Here is a 21,107-nt window from a genome sequence, read left to right on the forward strand (position 1 = left end):
ATTCTATAGTGAGTTGTGAACACTGATGATTTTTACCTTGTATGTTTTTGCACAGGCGCTGGAGCAATCCTGCATTCAGTCTGTAATATTGGTTGTAGATGAGGATGTTAACAAGCAGGTTACACTCACTAGAGATGGAGAAGTGTTGATTGGCATTAACCAGGCTGCTAATCTTCCATATATTGAAGGTAACAATGCAAATTACATTTATATATTACTATTATTTAGTGCTGCTTCTTTGTTTCAAATCATGTCATCGTAATGCAATATTCTAAAAATATGTGTGCTATATTGACTAATGAATTTGAAGTTGTGGATAAATGTGGATTTATTTGCGAGTATGACCGTAAATGGACTTACATTTTCGATCCAAGTCTAGGTTTTATACAAAGGGCATTCATTTTTGCATGCCTTCTGTTGGTGACAGCTGTGGTGACACTAGACGTGATGCAGCAGTTATGGAAAGTGCAAACTCAAGCAAGAAGAATCTACAATTTTTATTCTCATTAGGCAATATATCATTTGATTGTGAGGGGTCAATAATACAATGGATAATAATGGAACATTCATATTTCATACAGGAAGCATCTTTATCAATGGTATAAAATCTTTCAACAATCATTTGAAATCTAAATAATTCAGAACAATCTTATTTGAGGTTGAATGTAAGGAATTATAACATTAACAAAACTTGGTACAGTGCTACTTCATCACATATTCTATGTTTTTTATATATTATTTTTTATTTTTATTTATTGCATACAGGCTTGTAGCTGATTACCCGGTGTACTTGCCACATACGTAAATATTCATATCACTGTCAGTGATGTGAACTTTGCGTATGTATGCTTCCTCCTGTGTTGCATTTGCTCTGTGATTGCGGTCTTGTTGGTTTCATCTTTCGCGCCGACGGGATGGTTCCTCCTGTGTTGCATTTGGTCATCGAGTGCGGTCTTTTTCGTTTTGTTGATGTTTCTGTTTGGAAAAGACCACTTCATCTAGTGGTCTTTTGCGAGGCATAATCGTCTAAGGTTTAGGATAACTTGTTCACTATTGTGAGGAAATGGTGTACTTTAACTAGAATGTGTGGCACTAAACTCTTGACATGTGTAGGCCTACAGGTATTCCGGAGGGCCAATAGAATACGATACGATTCCGTAGTCCAATGTTAACCAAAATTAACCAAACATTCTCAACAATGTTAACATTATTTTCTAAACAAATATTAAACACCTGGCAACGCAAAACAGTCCCATGTTTAAACAAATTGTTATCATCACCTAGCCACGAAAGGTTTAAACAAATTGTTATCATCACCTAGCAACGAAAGGGAGACGTACGTATGTACGTACGCATAGGCATTTTATATATATGATACTGTGTCTAGTCCATTTTCTGAAGTTTGAGCGTTATCCCCATGTCTGTATGGGCGTTTCTCTTTGATAATTTGTTGGACCAAGTTTGGATATGTGAACACATGTTCCCTGCAAAGGAGTAGCATCTTTTTATAGTGTTACTGAGAAGGGACTTGGACCCCATCGGCCTGATGTGATGTGAGAAAAAGTGTATATAATTGATTAAAAAATGTATATCAAATGATAACTTACTAAGATGTTTCTTTCTAACAGTTTTAGAATCATAAACAAACTTTCCTTAGAGATGACCCTTGCATAAGCATGCCAGTGGTATGACATTATAAATCCAATCTGTTTAATGATGTGTTCACATATTCTTCTTTTTTCCTAGTTCCTTTAGCTATTCTTCAGTCTTACAATTACTGGAGCTGAAAGGTCCACGCACCTTGTAGACACCCATTCAAGAACTGCAGTATAATTTGTTTTTATAGTATGGTTATTACTGTACTTCTTTTTACTTACACATACACACTAGAATTTCTGTTTGGGAGATCTTTAGATCAGAAAGAAGTCCTACATTTGCTTAAACACAATCAAATGAGAATGTGTGCAATATAGTGTCATATTTGAACAGCCAATAACTCAGAAGATTCTTTTATAACAGGCAGAAATTCCATCTTCAGTTACTTAGTCATACGTTTCTGAGAAATGTACTGATATATTATAGATTTATCAATCAGTTTAATATTTTTAATGATGCTAGAACTATGAGAATATCATAAATTTTGCAAACAAATCAGATCATTCAGTCCATCAAGCTTGTTTGATTAGCTAATTCAGAAACTGACAGTGGCTCCACTTCAACTACATGCTTGGTAGTTTGTTTCATATTCCTTCAACTCCTATAAGAAGGTATTCTTGCTTTCCAGCTTAAATTCACACCATAGATCTGATAATTATGATTTATTATTTTAATAGTTAGAATTGTGCTCAAGTAACTTTCTCAAAGCCTTTGACAATTTAAAGTACTTATATTATGTGCTCATGCATCCTCTGCTTAAGACTTAAGAAGCAGAGTTCCTTAAACCTCTCAGAGCAATGCATATCCTTAAGTTCAGAGTTGCATTTGGTTGGCCTCTTGTGCACAGTAGTAGTAGTAGTAGTAATGGTAGTAGTAATGGTAGTAGTAATGGTAGAAGAAAATGTAGTAGTAGTAGATCTGTCTTAATTTGCACAAGAGGATTGTATTTCATAATTATAATGAGTAGCCATCACATTTTTTATAAAAAAGGAATGTTTTTTTTAGATTGTTTACTTTAAAGTTTAATAATACTTTGTGTATGTCATATATGTATAAGATAATGAAATCTTGATAAATAAAGTACATTATATTCATTGCATGCAAAGTTGTGTTTATGTGAATATTTCTGGGGAAGGGGGTCCATAGCTTTCATCAGATTCTTAAAGGGGTCTGTGACTCAAAAAAGATTAGAATCACTTTTCTAAATCATTTTCTGGGGTAGCTTCCTGTAGGTTAGCATTAGATGATTTTTTATATTAACTAATGTGTGATTTACCAACATGAAGCACTATGCACTTGGATAATTTAGATGAATATTATAAATTGACAGACTAATAAATGCAAAAACTACATGCAATAACATAAAATCTGTCTTCCTTATTTTTTTTTATAGGGGACATTGAAATTCACAAGATCACATCATTGTTTATTCAGATAAAGACTCACTTTGGTGTACGAATACAGTTTGATGGAATAGGGGGAAGACTGTACTTACAAGTTGAGAGCAGCTGGAAAGGTGGAACTCTGGGTCTGTGTGGTACCTTTAACGGAAACTTAAGAGATGATTTTCTGTAAGTTTCAGTGTAGTTTATTCAGAAATACTTCTAAAAATAAATATGCTCATTTGTTTTAATCTTATTTTATTAGTAGTTTAAACAACACATTACAAATTAGAAATAAAAAAGCTAGTCATCTTTTAATTCATTTATTTATAGTATGCTATGTCCAGATATTACAGAGATAAATTCTATAATATTATAATAACTTTCTTTGTGTTTTATGATATTCTTCTTCTTCTGGCTGCTCCCGTTAAGGGTCACCACAGTGGATCATCTTCTTCCATATCATCCTGTCTTCTGCATCTTGTTCTGTTGTCCTGCATGTCCTCTCTCACTACATCCATAAACCTTCTCTTAGGCCTTCCTCTTTTCCTCTTTCCTGGCAGCTCTAACGTTAACATCCTTTCCCCAATATACCCAGCATCTCTCCTCTGCACATGTCCAAACCAACACAATCTCACCGCTCTTACTTTTTCTCCCAACCTTCCAACCTGAGCTGACCCTCTAATGTACTCGTTTCTAATCCTGCCCATCCTCATCACACCCACTTCAAATCTTAACATCTTTAACTCTGCCACCTCCCGCTCTATCTCCTGCTTTCTGGTCAGTGCCACTGTCTCCAACCCGTATAACATAGCTGGTCTCACTACTGTCAGGTAGACCTTCCCTTTCACTCTTGCTGATACCCGTCTGTCACAAATCATTCCTGACACTCTTCTCCACCCATTCCACCCTGCCTGCACTCTCTTTTTCACCTTTCTCCCACAATCCCCATTACTCTGAATTGTTGATCCCAAGTATTTAAACTCATCCACCTTCACCAATTCTACTCCCTGCATTCTCATCACACCTCTGACCTCCCTCTCATTTACACACATGCATTCCACCTTGTTCCTGCTGACCTTCATTCCTCTCCTCTCCAGAGCAAACCTCAAATTCTCCATGGTCTCCTCAGCCTGCTCCCTTCTCTCGCTACAGATCACAATGTCATCAGCAAACATCATAGTCCACAGGGTCTCCTGTCTAATCTCGTCTGTCAACCTGTCCATTACCATTGCAAATAAGAAAGGGTTCAGAGCAGATTCCTGATGTAATCCCACCTCCACGTTGAATGCATCCATCACTCCTACTGCAGTTCTCACCACTGTCACAGTTCCCTCGTACATATCCTGTACAACTCTTACATACTTCTCTGCCCCTCCCGGCTTCCTCATACAATACCACAACTCCTCTCTAGGCACCCTGTCATATGCTTTCCTCAGGTCCACAAAGACATAATGCAATTCCTTCTGGCCTTCTCTATACTTCTCCATCAACACCCTCAGAGCAAAATTGCATCTGTGGTGCTCTTTCTTGTCATGAAACCATACTGCTGCTCACTAATCATCACCTCACTTCTTAACCTAGCTTCCACTACTCTTTCCCATAACTTCATGCTGTGGCTCATCAATGTTATCCCCCTGTAGTTACTACAGCTCTGCACATCCCCCTTATTCTTAAAAATCTGTACCAGTACACATTTTCTCCACTCCTCAGGCATGGGACCGGCATGAATTTTTGTTTTATGATATTGATCTTTATAAATACATGATGACAGTTTAATTACAACTGAAAGATAAGTTTGATTAATACAAAGTATATCAAAATCAAAATAAGTAAAATAATGGGTTCTTGTCAATGGACATGTTTGTAAAACAGAATGTATTTTACAGGCTTGTGATTGATGCCAAATAGATGTACAATATGTCAGAAGTATTTGCTTTAGATCTTTCAATAAAAAGGCTAAGATTAGATACTACAAGGATTGCAACTGTTCTTGGACTGTAATTGCCAGAAAGGAGACAACAGATGTTTGAACAGAAGTGAAATATATGTATGAGCACACCTACAGTAAAAAAAAATCATGTAATTGTTGAGATTTTACTAAAATAAGATAAACAATCATAGTTTTAAAAATTGCTTTAAAAATGTCATAGTTTAAAAAATCATATATTACTGATTGCTTATGACTGATTTAAATGTATTTTGTAATAGTGTTAAAGGTAAGATAAATTACATAAATGCTTTCTTATTCAGTTAAGTATAATGAGAAACCAAATCAAATAACCATTGCATCTTTGGCATTCATTCATATGCCATGGATAGAAGTCATATAATAAATGATCTAATTCTTAAACTTATTGCTCCTTATTGCTCGTGACATCATACACATTGTGGACGCTAGGGGTCGCTGTTGCCCCGTTGAACCCACCAGACAGACATCCCAGACACAATGTGTAAAACACCAAGAAGACTTTATTATTCTTTTCTTCAATAATAGTGCCCAAAGCACCGCACCTTCCACAATTCTTCAATAAATAAATAATAACAACAATAATCAATAATCCAACAATCCTCCAACTCCCAGCAGCTCCATCACACTCCCACCCAACTCCGGCTCGGTCTGCTGGGGTTTCCCATAGTCCTATTATACTTCGTGATGTATTTCTTCTCCAGGTCACCATCACATCTTCCTTTATCAAGCGTCCCGGAAGTACTGCGGGCTTCCGTCCTTGTGACCCCGAAGCACTTCCGGGTTGACGTCCTCGTAATATCCCCCTGGTTCTTGGTGAGCTCCCCCTGCCGGCACCCACAGCACCCAACAGGGCTGAGGATACGGACTCCATGTCCCATGCGGCCCTGTGGGAATCCGAGGAGCCATTTCTATCCAGGGGAGCTGCCATCTAGCGTTCTGGGGGATGTAGTGTCCTGAAAAGGCTGTTTCTTTCAGTTGAGGGATGTCCTGGCCAGACTGAAATCCCTCACAACATGAACATTTTGAAAAGAAAAAAAAAACAAATAAGAAAAGGCATCAGGCTGAATTTGCAAGCATTTTTTTTCAAATTATGTTTTACTGAGTTGTATTTCCTGTAGCATTCTGGGTAAACAAACCTCCTCCTAGAATTCTACGATTTCTCCTCTCTTTCTTTCAGAAGTGTTTCAGGAGGATTCCCTTCCAGGGTACCAGCACTGCCGGGTATATTGCCCTTGGCTCTTTATTAGCATATGTTTCTTTTATATTGGTCCCTAATTAACTCTACCACTGTCCAGGCCCACAAAAGATCAAAAAAATAATCCAAGCACTTTAGGACCAACAACAGCCTATAGTCTTTGAAAATTATTAAATATCTTTACAAACACTTAATATGTATTTTTAGACGACACCAAAAGTCTGGAAATATTAAAATAGTGTAAGTTGCAAATATTGTACCGTTATATAATAATTTGTTGGCTCAGTCCACAAAAAATAATTGACTTGGCATGACACTTAAATAAATCTAAGTGCAGAAATTCTTCTTATTGAAATGTTTCAACAGAGTGTAACTGCAGTCCACAAGGCCTACAACATCACTCTCCACATGCTCACTGAAAGACATCACTCCCAGGCATTTGTAACATGTACTAAAAATGCATTACATTTATACACTATCAACTAATAAAAGACATTTTAAATAGAAAAAAAATGACAGGAAATAACAAAAGGAAGCATTAAGGCCACTGAGGCCATTAACAGTGCCACAGAGGGAAGTGGTGAATGATATGCTTTCTAGATATATTGAAACAACAATCATTCCATGTTGAAATACAGTATGTCTTAAAATGTTATTCTTTTCCATATAAAGTAAAATAACTCCCTCTACAAATCTTTTTAAGATATCTTGAAATCCATTCATAATTTCAGAAAAAGCGCATGACGTTATTTTAAGATACAGTAGGTCTACAGAGTTTTGTGCAGATACTGAAAATCAAACTCATACTTGCCTGTACCCACTGCAGTTCACCTGGATCCCTGTCATATCCATAGTAGTTTGTACCTGTACATTAATTAACTCTACACCCATCTTCTATTTCTTAATAAGAAAAAATGCCAATCCTCATTAAAATATAGATGGTTATGACCAAATGGAATTTATTTGCAACGATTTAAGAGTCTTGTGTTGAGATCCCAGTTCAGCCACTGATGGTTTGGATTTAGTAAGGTTAAGTTCCTATGGGGTCCTGTGGGTTTCTTCCCACATCCTACTGACTACTAAGAAGACCTGATTTGTGCAACTCCACATGAGAGGTACAGTAAATGCTACTATCAGAATTCATGTCCTTAGAGGCAAGCACGCTGACACTGATGAATAAACATTTCTGTCAAAATGAATTTAACAGATTTATGCTGAATTGTCACTGCGGAGCTATTAACTACTCAGAATGAAGTGCAAGATGCCAAAGCCTCAAAATTAGTTAAAATGAGGTAATGCAATATGCATGTGTCATCAATTGGCAATCAGTGGTGCTGCAATAAGGAAATTTTTCATAAGGTGAGCAGGCTTGATTTTATCTCTGTATAGAGAGGACGTAGCCACTTTCAGTACGAATTTCCTTTCCTGATAAAAGTGTGCTGCTCGATGCTGCCCCATAACTAATACAAATGAAAAGAAATAGTAAGATTTTATTTAAAGTAAAACAAAATTATCTTGTAAATTACAATTCTATAATGTAATGGCTATTATATTTAAAATAAAAACTTATGTAATCTAGCCTTATCTGTCTGGCACACCAGACAGCTGTTCTTTTATCAGTAGCCAAATGCTTGGTTTCTGGTGTCTGATTAAGAAATTTGTGCTTGCCATAGTCTTTGCAGATCATGTCACACACCTATCATGATGTGCTAACTGTTTTGCAATTTCCACTTCACAATACTGTTACATTGTGAATACTTTACCTGTTATTTTGCTCCAGTTTTTTTCAAATGACAGATGGAGATGTTTTGTATTCACTAACACCAGCACACTAAAATTTTTCATTTTTCCACAAAAGTAGCACTAAGCTAGAGCCTCGCCAGCCTTGGTATAATGCTATGCACAGTCTTGTGAGAATTTATTTTTATGTATTTTAAACAGACACGGTAAATAACTGAAGTACTGTGTAACATGTTTTAATTGAAAAATGCATAAACATAACAATTTCTACCTATATGATTTGTTAGTTTCTCCATCTATTTTATCTTAGGTTTAAGGCAATTCTTTAACTTGCACCACAATATATTTCCCAAACCCATTATGACCACATGTGTAAGGCACTCCCCAGTCCTGTGGGCTGAACCCACATTCGTGAAAAACTCTACAGTATATCAAAATGTATTTGAGATATCTTTAAATGTATGAGAGGTTATTTTAAAATTTTTTGAAATACATTTGAGATACATAAAATATATATTAAGCATCTTAAAGATATCCAGGATATACAGTTATATGAAATACAGTTGAGATAACTGAAAATACTTGTAAGATGTCTTCAAATATCTATTAACAGATATCAATAATTCACTTTAAGATATCTTATAAATGTATTTTGAGGTATTTCTAAATGTTAATTAGGCTTGCTATAATTCTGGGAGAACTGTGCTTTTTAATTCAAAATACCTCAAGGTAAAATTAAGAATTTCTGAACAATTTATAAATATCAGACATTGTTCATAGTTATCATTTCATCACAGGCTATACACATCTATCAACATACTGTATCATGTACAACTGTCATTGGGAAAACCACTGTACCAAAGAAAACACACATCTTCTTCTTCTTCTTTCGGCTGCTTCCATCATTTGATCCTTGGCTCTGCCCTCACTGTCTTCCTCTTCTTGATCTCCAATGTCATCCTACAGACCACAATCCTATGCTGATTAACTACACTTTCCCCTGCCACTACTTTGCAGTCTTCAATCTCCTTCATATCTTCCTCCACTCTTGTACGTAACCCTGTGTTCCTTCCTCTTCTTAAAATACGTATTCACCACAGCCATGTGCATCCTTTTGGCAAAATCCACTATCCTCTGACCTTCTTCATTCCTCTCCTTCACACCATACCTACCCATCACCTCCTTGTCTCCTCTGTTCCCTTCACCAACGTCCATTGAAATCCGCTCCAATCACCACTTTCTGTCCCTTGGGTACACTGTTCATCACTTCATCCAACGCACTCCAAAAATCTTCTTTCTCATCCATTGCACACCCAACTTTTGCTGGGCATATGCACTAACAACATTCATCATCACACCTCCAATTTCCAGCTTCATAATCATTACTCTGTCTGACATTCTTTTCACCTCCGTCCTTCAGAATAACCCCTACTTCATTTCTCCTCCTATCCAAGTCCTTCAGAATAACCCCTACTTCATTTCTCCTCCTATCCAAGAACAATTTGAATCCACCTCCGATCCACCTGGCCTTACTCCCCTTCCATTTAGTTTCTTGAACGCACAGCATATCATCCTTCATTCTCTCCATCATATCAGCTAACTCTCTCCACTTACCAGTCATACTGCCAACATTCAAATTTCCTATCCTCAGTTCAACTCTCTTTACCTTCCTCCTTTCCTCCTGCCTCTGGACACGTCTCCCCCCTCTTCTTCTCCTTCTTCTTCTTCGGCCAACAGTAGCCCAATTTCTGCCAGCACCCTGTTGGTTAACAGTACTGGTGGCCCCAGACTTCTTGTTAACCCGGGGCTTGACCGATCCGGTATGGAAATTTGTATTGTTGTCTGCATATTGATTTGGCAAAATTTTACACCGGATGCCCTTCCTGACGTAACCTTCCCCATTTATCCGGGCTTGGGACCGGCACGAAGAAACACACTGGTTTGTGCATTCCCTGTGGCTGGGTTACCAAAGGAAACACACATAAAAGTGCAAATGCCACTCAGGCAGTGACTAAGTCAAAATGTGAATCCAGTCTCCTAGAGCTATGAAGCCATTCTACTACTGAGACAGTCTTAGTACACTCCTCAAATTATTATTTATTCATGTTTCTTTCATGCCTCAATGACTATAGTTTCTGCAGGATTTTAGTGGAAACAAAGTAATAGTAAAGTAATTATTTGCTGTATTTAAAGCACAAGCACAAGAACTATAGTTGCAATATTAGTGAAGTGAATGTAGTATTTACTGTATATTTTGGTAAAGGTTCAGCCATTGGCTCTAGCTTCTTTAACCATTGCTTTTTTAATTTGTAACTCTTAAATGACTTTTTTCAATCTAGGTCTCCTTCAGGCATGATTGAAGGCACTCCCCAGCTTCATACTAATGCCTGGAAAGTATCATCAGCATGCACAAGCCCTTTGAATATTCCCTTAATAGACCCATGTGAAATGAATCAGCAAAACGGTAAACATATGGTCCCTTATTTTTTTCTATTGCATTGTTAAATTTCAAGATGACTATATTTTATTTTTAAAATTTTGGGTAAAAATAAAGGACTCTCTGTTAAATTACTCATGCAATTTTATGATGTAATTTGACTATATGTTTGGGGGATACTTCAGTACCAAACTTGAAATCCTTTATTACATTAAAAGGGTTTAATATTAAGTTAAATTCACTTTAAGTTTTATAGTACTCTGCACTGAATGCTTCTACAGATTTACAAATGTAAAATAATCAACAGAAATGTTTTGCAACATGCAGTATGTATATACCTAAGCACATCTATTTATTTAAATGAACAATAGTGACAAGAAAAGGAAAACAATGTTTTGAATAACGTAGATAGAGTTTGATAGAGAAAGATAGAGTTTGGTTCACCTAGACCAATGTGATGCCCTCCTCCACCCAGATATCCAGGAATTTCGCACATATAGTACATTCTCCAGTCTACAACTGTTTTGTAATATGATGACCTGGTGCTGTTCAGTATCTCTCAATGTACAGTATATGCCAAAGGTTCTCAAAACACTAATGACTCATTCATTTGTAAAGAGTAGCACTTTGGTTTAAGTAGCAGTACAATGAAATGCCATAGCATCTTACTGTTAGGGAATTTTCCTTTAAAATAACAGCCTCATTCACCACTGCAAAGGTTCAAATGGACATCTTTTATTACAACAGACCCGAGGGAGCAATTGACATGTGTGTAGAGTTCACAATGTTAAATGCTGATGTAATATAGGGAGAACTAGCTTATGCAGAATGACATAATTTCATAACACATTTACATAATAAATTTGTATAGTACCCATAGCCTCATTACACCGTGTATCTTATATAGATAGGATAGGCACTGAAATAGATAAATGCTTAAGGAAAACAAGTGAAAAAGTGATCTTACTGTTGCCATCTTGGATACAGTGGGTTCAAAATACCTTACAAGAAAATTTTTCTTACAATATCAAGAAGAAAAAGTTAATAGAAATGAAATGGCTACAACTAGGAATTAAAATTAAATTTAAATTGACTGCAGGTTAGAAGTATTATGATTTGAACAAAATTGTGAATAATTTATTAGTGGTATTAATTATGCATGAATTATTTTTATATCTTATTATGAATGGTAAAGGACAGATCAGTATCAAAGATAATACAGTATTTAAACAGTATGCAGGCTCAATAAAGCACAAGACCAACCAAAGTAAAAGTAATTGTAATTAATACAAGTATTTTAACTCACTGAAGCAATTATTTATAGACACGGTTGGAAAAACATCTATACTGTAGCTACAATGGATAAGGAATATCTAACTTTAGAATATAATGATTAAGAAGTGTTATTTCTAACACTACTATGAGTACATAGCTGATTTGCCAGTCTATACATCTTTCCACTTTTTAATCAATTTATCTTAGTTAAGGATTCAGAATAAAAAATAAAAAATCAGTAGCAATGGAAACAAAAGCAAAAATGATCCTTCCTAGGAGGAAATGCTGAATAATTAGCAGACACCTATTTACATTAAAGACAACAGATACAGACTTAACATAGTTTGAAACAGATATTTTTCTGCTTTTCTCTCCAGTTGAATGGAGTCTAATAGTAAATGGTGACTTTCAGGTCTTACCACATATTATCAATTGGAATGATGTCCAGATTTTAAAAGGGTCACTGCAAAAAGAAAACTTCTTCTTTTTAGAACACTTCGGTGTACATTTTGCTACGTATGTATACTGGGTAATTGTCCTCCTGGAAGATCAACATTCTCATATGTCCCAGGGGCCTCATATATAATGCCGTGCATAAAATTCACACTAAAACATGGCATACAGACAAAAGTGGAAATGTGAATACTGTACTCACAAAAAAATTCAGATGCACAAAACTGTGTATAAGCCAACTTCCATGCACTTCTGCTCCATAAATCCTGGTTAGTATGAAATGTAACTCACGTGCACGCTCCTGCCGCCCGATCCTGACTCCTCACAGAATTTCACATATTTAAATATGCAAATCAATATAACTATCACCTTCCGTTCTGTATACTCAGGTATGGGAATGAATATTTGAGGATTAAACTGCAAGATAATGATTATATTTTTATGTTATGTACATTAAAGAAACATCAACAACAAATCAAATCAAATTAATAATATATTGAACAATTATTATAAAAGTAAAGTTGAATAAATCGGACTCTGCAGCTGCATGAATAAAAGGTAAAGTACCACTTCCGGTTAAAGGAAAGAGCCCAAAAGTTGATAGAAATCTACATTTTGTACTTATATGCAAAATTTGGTTGACCTAAGCAAAAGTGTACTCAAGTTATTGTGTTTACATACACAGACACACAAACACACACACACACAGACACACAGACATAATTCCAAAAATGGTATTTTCAGACTCAGGGAGGTCTAAAATATTGAGTTTCATCAAAATCCATCCATCCATCCATCCATCCATTTTCCAACCTGCTGAATCCTAACTACAGGGTCACGGGGGTCTGCTGGAGCCAAACCCAGCCAACACAGGGCAGGAACCAATCCTGGGCAGGGTGCCAACCCACCGCAGTCATCAAAATCTCGAAATTGAATTTTTGGGGGATTCCAATACTGTCCCTATACTTTGTATACAAGTAAGTCAGGGAGATCTAAAATGTCAAGATTCATCAAAATGTTGACATTGAATTTTTGGACGATTACAATACTTTCCCTATACTTCCTATACAAGAAAGTAAAAAGAAGAATTTCAGTGAATGCGAAGTGGAGGCAAGAAAAAACATGTTATTTGTTGGCTTAAGCAGTGGTATAAGCAACAAAAGCGTGGCAGAGATGCTTGAAAGTTCAAGTTCAGAAAGTCGCACAGTACCTGAAATAAAAAAGAAGAGGTCAGATATCACAGTCAACGTGAAAAGGCTACAAGCAGCCCACCGTTGGTTTATTCTGTTTCAGACAGAATTATAAAAGCTGAGCCCTGTGTTGTGTGATGGTCAGGCTGTGAAGGTGCTGCTGTACCGAGAACGTCTTTGGGCACTGGCTGCACATATACCAGTGCCTCGGAAACTGTGGGGCAAACATCTGGCTTTGTGCAGACGGACGCTGTTCTGAGTCACAAAATGCAATAGTGGATGCTGTAAGATGGCCAGTGAACTAAGGAATATAAGGGCTGTACTATTGAATATTGGCCACAAATTAAATGAATTTGTTAAAAAATAAATACTGCATCTGATAACCTGTTTTTTCATTCTGCTAATTACATTCAAATGAAGTTGTAACGCTGTCTGATTTGATTGATCATTTGGTGAGTCAGGGTCAGGTTCATCATGCAACGTCTCTTCAGGTATGGGCAAGCCACGATTGTGTGCCACATTATATATGCAGCACGCTACATGCTTTGCACAATGTGACACATGTTCTGTGCACTGTAGAGCAGCACATTAATAGAGTGAAAATGCTTTATATTTACATAAGCAAATTCATTCTCTGAAGGCACCTTTATAGTGTAGCATTGGTACAGAGCACCACAACAGATTGATCCTCTGCTCTTTATCCTTAAAAGGACTGCTTGCCTTTTGCTGCACTAGTTGGAAAAAGCACCTGTGACTGTGAGGAGCTGCTGTTTTTATAGGCACTCTTGTTGTTTCTCTTTTTCATTCTGATTTAACTTTTACTTCTTCATTTATTCATCTTTACTTTATTTCTAAAAAGTTCAAATTGTTTTGCCCCAGACTTCTTAGTAATTCACAAAGGCATGAGACATTTCACTACTGTTGCCTCTCAAATATTAGGCCTTGACTCAAGATTAGCATTTGACCCTTCTAATTCTAGTAATTTTTTGTTAAAACAATACACATTTTCCAGGTAAATATTGTTTGTTTTTTTTAAGCAAACTTTAATATAATTTCCTCTCTGCTTTCTATTTAATCCAGGCTTGCTTTATGTATTATAACCCTTTTAGCCAATTCTGAATTATGCTGAGCTATGCTCATCATGGCAGACCTGGGTGCAAGGTAGAAACCAACCCTGGATAATGTGTCAGTCTATCATGGGGTATACTTTTTCACACACGCCAATACTCACTCCTGCAGGGCTAATTAAGTTTTACCAACTAAATATAAGGTGCATTTTTTGAATGGGTAAAAAAAACAAAGTACTGTACCTGAAAGAAACTTATCCAAATGCAAGGAGAATGTGCAAACTCCACATAGACAGTACCAAAACTTAGATTTTGAACCTAGGCCCCTGGACCTGTGAGTTAGTAAAACTATGCTAGCTGTGTATGGTCTTCAGGACAAAAAAACAACCTAAAGACTCCCTAGCAGTTTTACTATATTCGTGAGCTTGAAAAGGCATCAGCTGACTCTTAAGAATTACCCCGTGCAGATGATGTAGATCCATGCATACTTGCTGCCTCACTGTGTTTTGTAAGAAGACACTGGCGATACCATATCTTAGCCATATCTCTGGCATATGAGTCCTATTAATCTTTGTTCCAAGAAAATGCCTACAGATAGACAATGTTTTTAGTGAAAACTTCAAGTCTTGCCCTCTGTTTCTGAGGTGTTTCACTTGCATGTTGTTGAGCCACAGCGTTTGCTTCCTTTCAATGTTGTGTCTCCTTATTTGTGTTATTAGCACATCGTTGCTGGGTGGCAGCATTTTTCTGCACACAGGTCTTTTGTAGGGAGAAGTAAGGTATATGCAAGCACGGAAAAAAATTAAAAGTGCATGCATGTGCCATCTAGTGGCTGTAGTTTAGCCTGTGCAGAGCGGACTGCTCCACACACACACACGCGCGCACATGCACACACACACACACGCACACACTTCTTTCATTAATAATGTACTTATCTATTATAGTAAATGCACATTTATATTCTTTTGAAGCCCCAAGAGCTTTTTCTAGCACTTTTTTGTTTACTGAATATGGATTCGTATATTAAATATTTTACATTAACAATTATAGCAGAAATACCTGTTAATGACAGGAAAAGTTAACTGTTCAATGTTGTGATGATGTATGTAGCTTCGGACATGCCTATTTTGCTCTCTGCTTTGTATTGCAGTGCATAAAGTCTTTCTAAATATACAGGTAGTCACAATATGTATGCCAGTATCTTTAGTAGTTTCTGAATTATCATTTCCATAGACACAAGGCTATTTTTATTTCTAGACTATAGCCCAGGGGTGGTCAACTCCAATCCTGCCACTGCGGCGGGTGCAGGTTTTTGTTACAACCCAGTTGCTTAATTAGAAGCCAGTCCTCTACAATAAAATACCTTATTTAATTTCATAGCTTGTCAGTGTTTTAACTCTACCATGTCAGTTCACTCTTAAATCATATTTTTTTTTCTTTTTAATGATACATGTATCATCCAAGTGGTTTGAAGCCTAAAATTGAGTAATTTGCAGTTTCTCTTCAGTTTCCTTCTGAGAACTTAATTAAACCACATAGTGAATTATGAGTACAGACGGGTGGAAATGGAGACAAGCTAGATGTAGAACTGTTGGTTCCTTTGTTATTTGAATCTTATCTCTAATAAGGAGCACTTAAAACAATGAATATACAGTAGCTGTTTAAGGCTAAAATAAGCAATAAAGGATTGAAAATCTTAACAAGCGAGACAACTAAAACGAACCAGAAAAATGTCACTTGAGCAGTTAGTGTTTCATCAGAGATAAATGAATTCTCATGAAGCAATTGGGTTGGAACAAAAACCTGAAGTCACTGCGACCCTCCAGGATCGATGTTGCTCATTCCTGATTTAAAGGGCCTGAGTCTTAAAAAGCAAATAAATTATATGAAGTTAATTAGTAGCAAAAATTAGTCACTAATTATGAAAGTGCTTAGATTAAAAACCTGTAGCCACTGTGCGTCTCTAGAATCGGAGTTGGCCCACCCCTGCTGTAGCCTTTCTACTATTAATACTATTCTAATGTATACACTGTTTATAGCCATAGTGTAGTGGTATCTTTATTTTTTCCAGTTGTTTATGTGACTTGCCCAAAAACAAACAGTAATTCAGTGGTGGTGGCTAAATCAGAAACCGTGTGGCTTACATTAGAACATTAGAACAATCTAGACGAGAACAGGCCATTCTGCCCAACAAAGCTTGCCAGTCCTATTCACTTAATTTTTCTAAAAAAACATTAAAAAAAATCAAGCCAAACATCAATGTTTTATTCACCTGGCTACACTGCCTGCCTAACTGCCATGTGCCTGACAAAAAGTCACTAATCATATTATCCAAAAGCTAAGTAATGACATACCAATACATGCTAAGCATGGTATCTTGGATCACAAATGCTCTATTTTAAAGTCCATTGATTCTGCTACATTTAAATCAAACCACCAGGTGGTGCCTACATACAAGTTTCCTGAATAATACAGAACACTGTAAAAACTTTCAGAAAAAAAAATTAAGGAATACATTTCTTTTATTAAAATACACAGCTGAAAACAATAAAGCCTTGAGGAATTGAAATCTGCTATTTTTGATCACAGGTATAAAGGGAAAAGTACTGCAGTGAGGTCAGATATTAATTGTTCTTTAATGTGTCATACTGAATTTGTTTTGTCAAACACATGCTTGTTAGTGTATATCTGGGACAGCTTCAAGAAGTCTTTTAGAACTAATACACCACAACAGAAATTTATCTTTTGCCTCCATTCCCACTTTGAAGCTGAAAACTAGAAATTTAACTAGTGAAAACAAAAAAAATTAATAATTTTATTATCCATTCATCCATCCATCCATCTATCCATCCATCCTCTTCCGCTTATCTGAGGTCGGGTCGCGGGGGCAGCAGCTTGAGCAGAGATGTCCAGACTTCCCTCTCCCCGGCCACTTCTTCTAGCTCTTCCGGGAGAATCCCAAGGCGTTCCCAGGCCAGCCGGGAGACATAGTCCCTCCAGCGTGTCCTGGGTCTTCCCCGGGGCCTCCTCCCGGTTGGACGTGCCCGGAACACCTCACCAGGGAGGCGTCCAGGAGGCATCCTGATCAGATGCCCGTGCCACCTCATCTGACTCCTCTCGATGCGGAGGAGCAGCGGCTCTACTCTGAGCCCCTCCCGGATGACTGAGCTTCTCACCCTATCTTTAAGGGAGAGCCCAGACACCCTGTGGAGGAAACTCATTTCAGCCGCTTGTATTCGCGATCTCGTTCTTTCGGTCACTACCCATAGCTCATGACCATAGGTGAGGGTAGGAACATAGATCGACTGGTAAATTGAGAGCTTTGCCTTACGGCTCAGCTCCTTTTTCACCACGACAGACCGATGCAGAGCCCGCATCACTGCGAACGCTGCACCGATCCGCCTGTCGATAAAATAAAATTTTATTATTTTGAATCTAATTTATTTTCCGTAACCACTAAATCTTACTCTTGGCCATATACTGTAGATGTTTTCTGTCAAAATTAAACATCCCCAAATATTACACTGTATAGGCTGCTTTACTGCATACCTCATTAATGCTGTCTTAACTAAAAGAAACCTTAAAATAAATCAACAGCTATGAGCAGGCATGCTCCTGAATTTTATGTGTCATTTCTGGCTATACTACCTTCCCTTATTATAAATACTAGTATTTCTAGATTTCATTTAAACCCTAATATAAATATGACAGATATCTCATGTTTTCTTGAAACATGATATTTACTCCTTGCCATTTGCAAGTTACAAACCATTGTCTTTGATGAACAAATATGTCAAACTACTTGATAAAATACGTACTTTCTCTCAGATTGCAAACTGTAATTTCTAATTAGTTCTTCCAGTCTGACCAGTTTTAATAAATCTTCTTTTGCTTCTGATAATGTCTTTGCCTTTCTCCATGTCATTAATGCTGCTCCCTCCTTTTCCACTCCTTCCAACCAATTTACTATTTGATGCTGAAAAGGGTTTATATTGCTTAAATTGATCATACCTCTTGAAAGTATCTGATCATACAGGTTTGGTCCATGATTTATCAATATGGTTAAAACCTTTCATTCAATCCTTTCAACCACTGTTTGAACACTTCTCGTGCTTCCCAAACTCAGCATTGTTGTAGGCAGGACTGCCTATTGTCACCATGTCTGTTCCATTTCTTTCTTTGGAATTTTAGGCATCTTTTCCTTGCAGCACTATTTTTATTTTGTTATAAGATTTAAGAATTCCTACCACCTTATCTCGCTTCCTGGGCAAATGCTTCAGAAGACCCTCCAAATATTTTGAGACGTTTTAATGTATATACAGTTATAATATTAACTGTAACAAATATGCTCCCCTTCACATTGCTTAGTAGGTAGTTACTGCCCCCAGCGACTCTGTCATAGCATTCTTAATAGCCTATGCAACTATACAGTACAAGGCTTGCTACAGCAAAATCAAACTGGTTTGATCTTCACATAGCAAACTGAGTTAATAAGGGCAGGTTCTTGTGTCTGTGAGACTTAACAGTCAATATGCACTATAACCTAAGTACATTGGATACAATGTCCACTAACAGTGGAAAAACAATGGTCAATACAAGGAAAGAGGAAAAGCAAGTGATTTGGACTATGAAAAAATCAGGAGAGGTCTGTCAAGCTTTAGAGCCAGCACAAAAGTCTGTTGAAAGTTTTATGTTTGTCATACTATGACAAAGTTGAAAAAGAAAACAGATAGGCCAAGATTGCAACATGCTCCACCTTGAATTGTAGCCAAAATGAGATGATCTCAGAATACATTCAAGGTGCAATATGAGATTTGAAACCGTGTTGAAAACTCTTGAGGGAATCATGTATCGGCCAACTCTGTGATTCCTGGTCATATAATTATTATCCCCCAGAAGTAAGGAAGTTCAACAACAACTTTTAAATCTGACATGCTCTCAGACTAGAAGCTGTGTCGACTTCTTAAGTGTGATTCCAGACTTCTGTATGATTTGGTCTTGTCCTTTTGTTGTATTTCTGTTCTGTTGTATATCATGCTATTTCTAAATTTCAGGGTTTTTTTTATTCATACTTTTGTTTTCTTAGATACATTGCCTCTGTCCTGCTATCAACCTTTTGTTTTTTTGCTTCAGGTACAATTGATACCAAAAATCGTTTTATTTGGCAAGTGGAAATCTGTCAACAATTAGTTGACCACCTTCTACAATTCTGTTCACTTAAAATGCTTGGCAGCGCACATTACTGAACTCATAGCTAAAAATATCATTTGGACCAGACTGTTGAAATGGTCAGGGCCAGGACTGTTAACCTTCTGTGAGACACAACTATGGCATCTTTGTTTTGGAATTAAATGGGGTGGTGGTCTGCTTTTTTCTTCTGCTTTCTGTATACTTTATTTCTGTCCGAGGCCACCTTCCTTTACTTATTTTTGTAATTTGTTTTCTCCCCAATAACTGTCAGGACATGTGTGTGTGGGTGTGTGGTGGCGGATATTGTTAGTTATGAATTCCGATTATGTAGTGTGGGGGAAAGGCACATTTGAGATGTGATATTTTAATATTGTGTCAACTGTTCTTTTCCTTACTGCATTTCTTAGTTTTTATTAAATTTGGACTGTTACTGCTCGTTTTATCTTTGGCTAAGTCAGAAGTTTTCTTTTTTTTTTAGTAATTTTGGTGTCTATATGAGGGTGGTGGTTGTTTGTTACAAAATGTATTTATTTATTGAACTTCTGTAAAAAGCTAGATTTCACCTTTGGGACAAATAAGTGGGGGCAAATAAGTGATTAGCACTACAGCTTCACAGTTTCCCAGTCTGTGTTTCAACCCCAGGGCGGTGTATGCTTTGTGGAGTTTGCATATTCTCTCCATTTCAGGCTGCTATTTCAGGCTTACCCCAGTTAATATGATTAAATGTGGCTGTGTGCATGTGTGTGCTTTGTGATAGACTGGCTTCCTGTCCTGCTTTCAGTGCTGCTAGGATAGGCATTGGCTTCCTACATGATTGGCACTTTTTTCTACTAGACTATGTTTTTTAACAATTAATAATTAAATTTGTTTGTACTAATAATATATTGTTATGACAAACTTGTTTTGGGCAAAAAATGTATTGTATTAAGTAATGCCTTTAAGTATTTGGGATACTTACAACTGGTGCCTGTTTTTTGTTGTAGCTTTTTATGCATCACAGTGTGACGTCATTAATGAAGAGTTGTTTGCGCCTTGTCACTCATATGTAAGCCCTAGTGTATATTATCAACAATGTCGTTATGAGGCTTGCAAGTGTGGGAGCAGCTGTCTTTGTACTGCCCTTGCCCATTATGCATACATCTGTGCCAAGCACAAAGTCATTGTGAACTTTAGGGCTCACGTCTCTGAATGTGGTAAGTAGAAAAAGTATAGCAAATGTTTATTTTTTCTGAGTTGTCAGTTATGATTCTCTTCATCAAGGACTCCAAGATTAATAGAACTTAACAAAAGTATGCTTAATGAGATTTAGTAATTTTTCAGAATTGCATTTCATTTCCTTATATTCCTTCTTTCTATACATGTTCATCTGGTTGCCTGCCAGCATTTTCTAACTATCAGATTAGCAGTTATTTGATGCCTCTCTACACTAGTGAAAGTTTTATTTCACTATTTTCTAGGCAGAGAAATCTCCTGGAGCAATTCACATAAAGAGAGTAGATAGTATATAGTTAAAGATGAAGAAGAAAGTTCCAGCTTCATCTCTTTATGTT

General features: G+C 36.8%; 1 protein-coding gene across 1 annotated transcript in view; it reads left to right on the plus strand.

Moving 5' to 3' along the window:
- Positions 1-21,107, plus strand: part of otogl (otogelin-like) — a 224,402-nt gene that overhangs the window by 30,365 nt on the left and 172,930 nt on the right. The window contains exons 12-15 of the mRNA XM_051930831.1: positions 56-188; positions 3,050-3,227; positions 10,285-10,409; positions 20,541-20,750. Coding sequence (XP_051786791.1) covers positions 56-188; positions 3,050-3,227; positions 10,285-10,409; positions 20,541-20,750 — 646 coding nt within the window. The remainder of the gene's footprint in view (positions 1-55; positions 189-3,049; positions 3,228-10,284; positions 10,410-20,540; positions 20,751-21,107) is intronic.

The sequence above is a fragment of the Erpetoichthys calabaricus genome, chromosome 1, assembly GCF_900747795.2.
Source record: "Erpetoichthys calabaricus chromosome 1, fErpCal1.3, whole genome shotgun sequence".
Taxonomy (NCBI): Eukaryota; Metazoa; Chordata; class Cladistia; order Polypteriformes; family Polypteridae; genus Erpetoichthys; species Erpetoichthys calabaricus.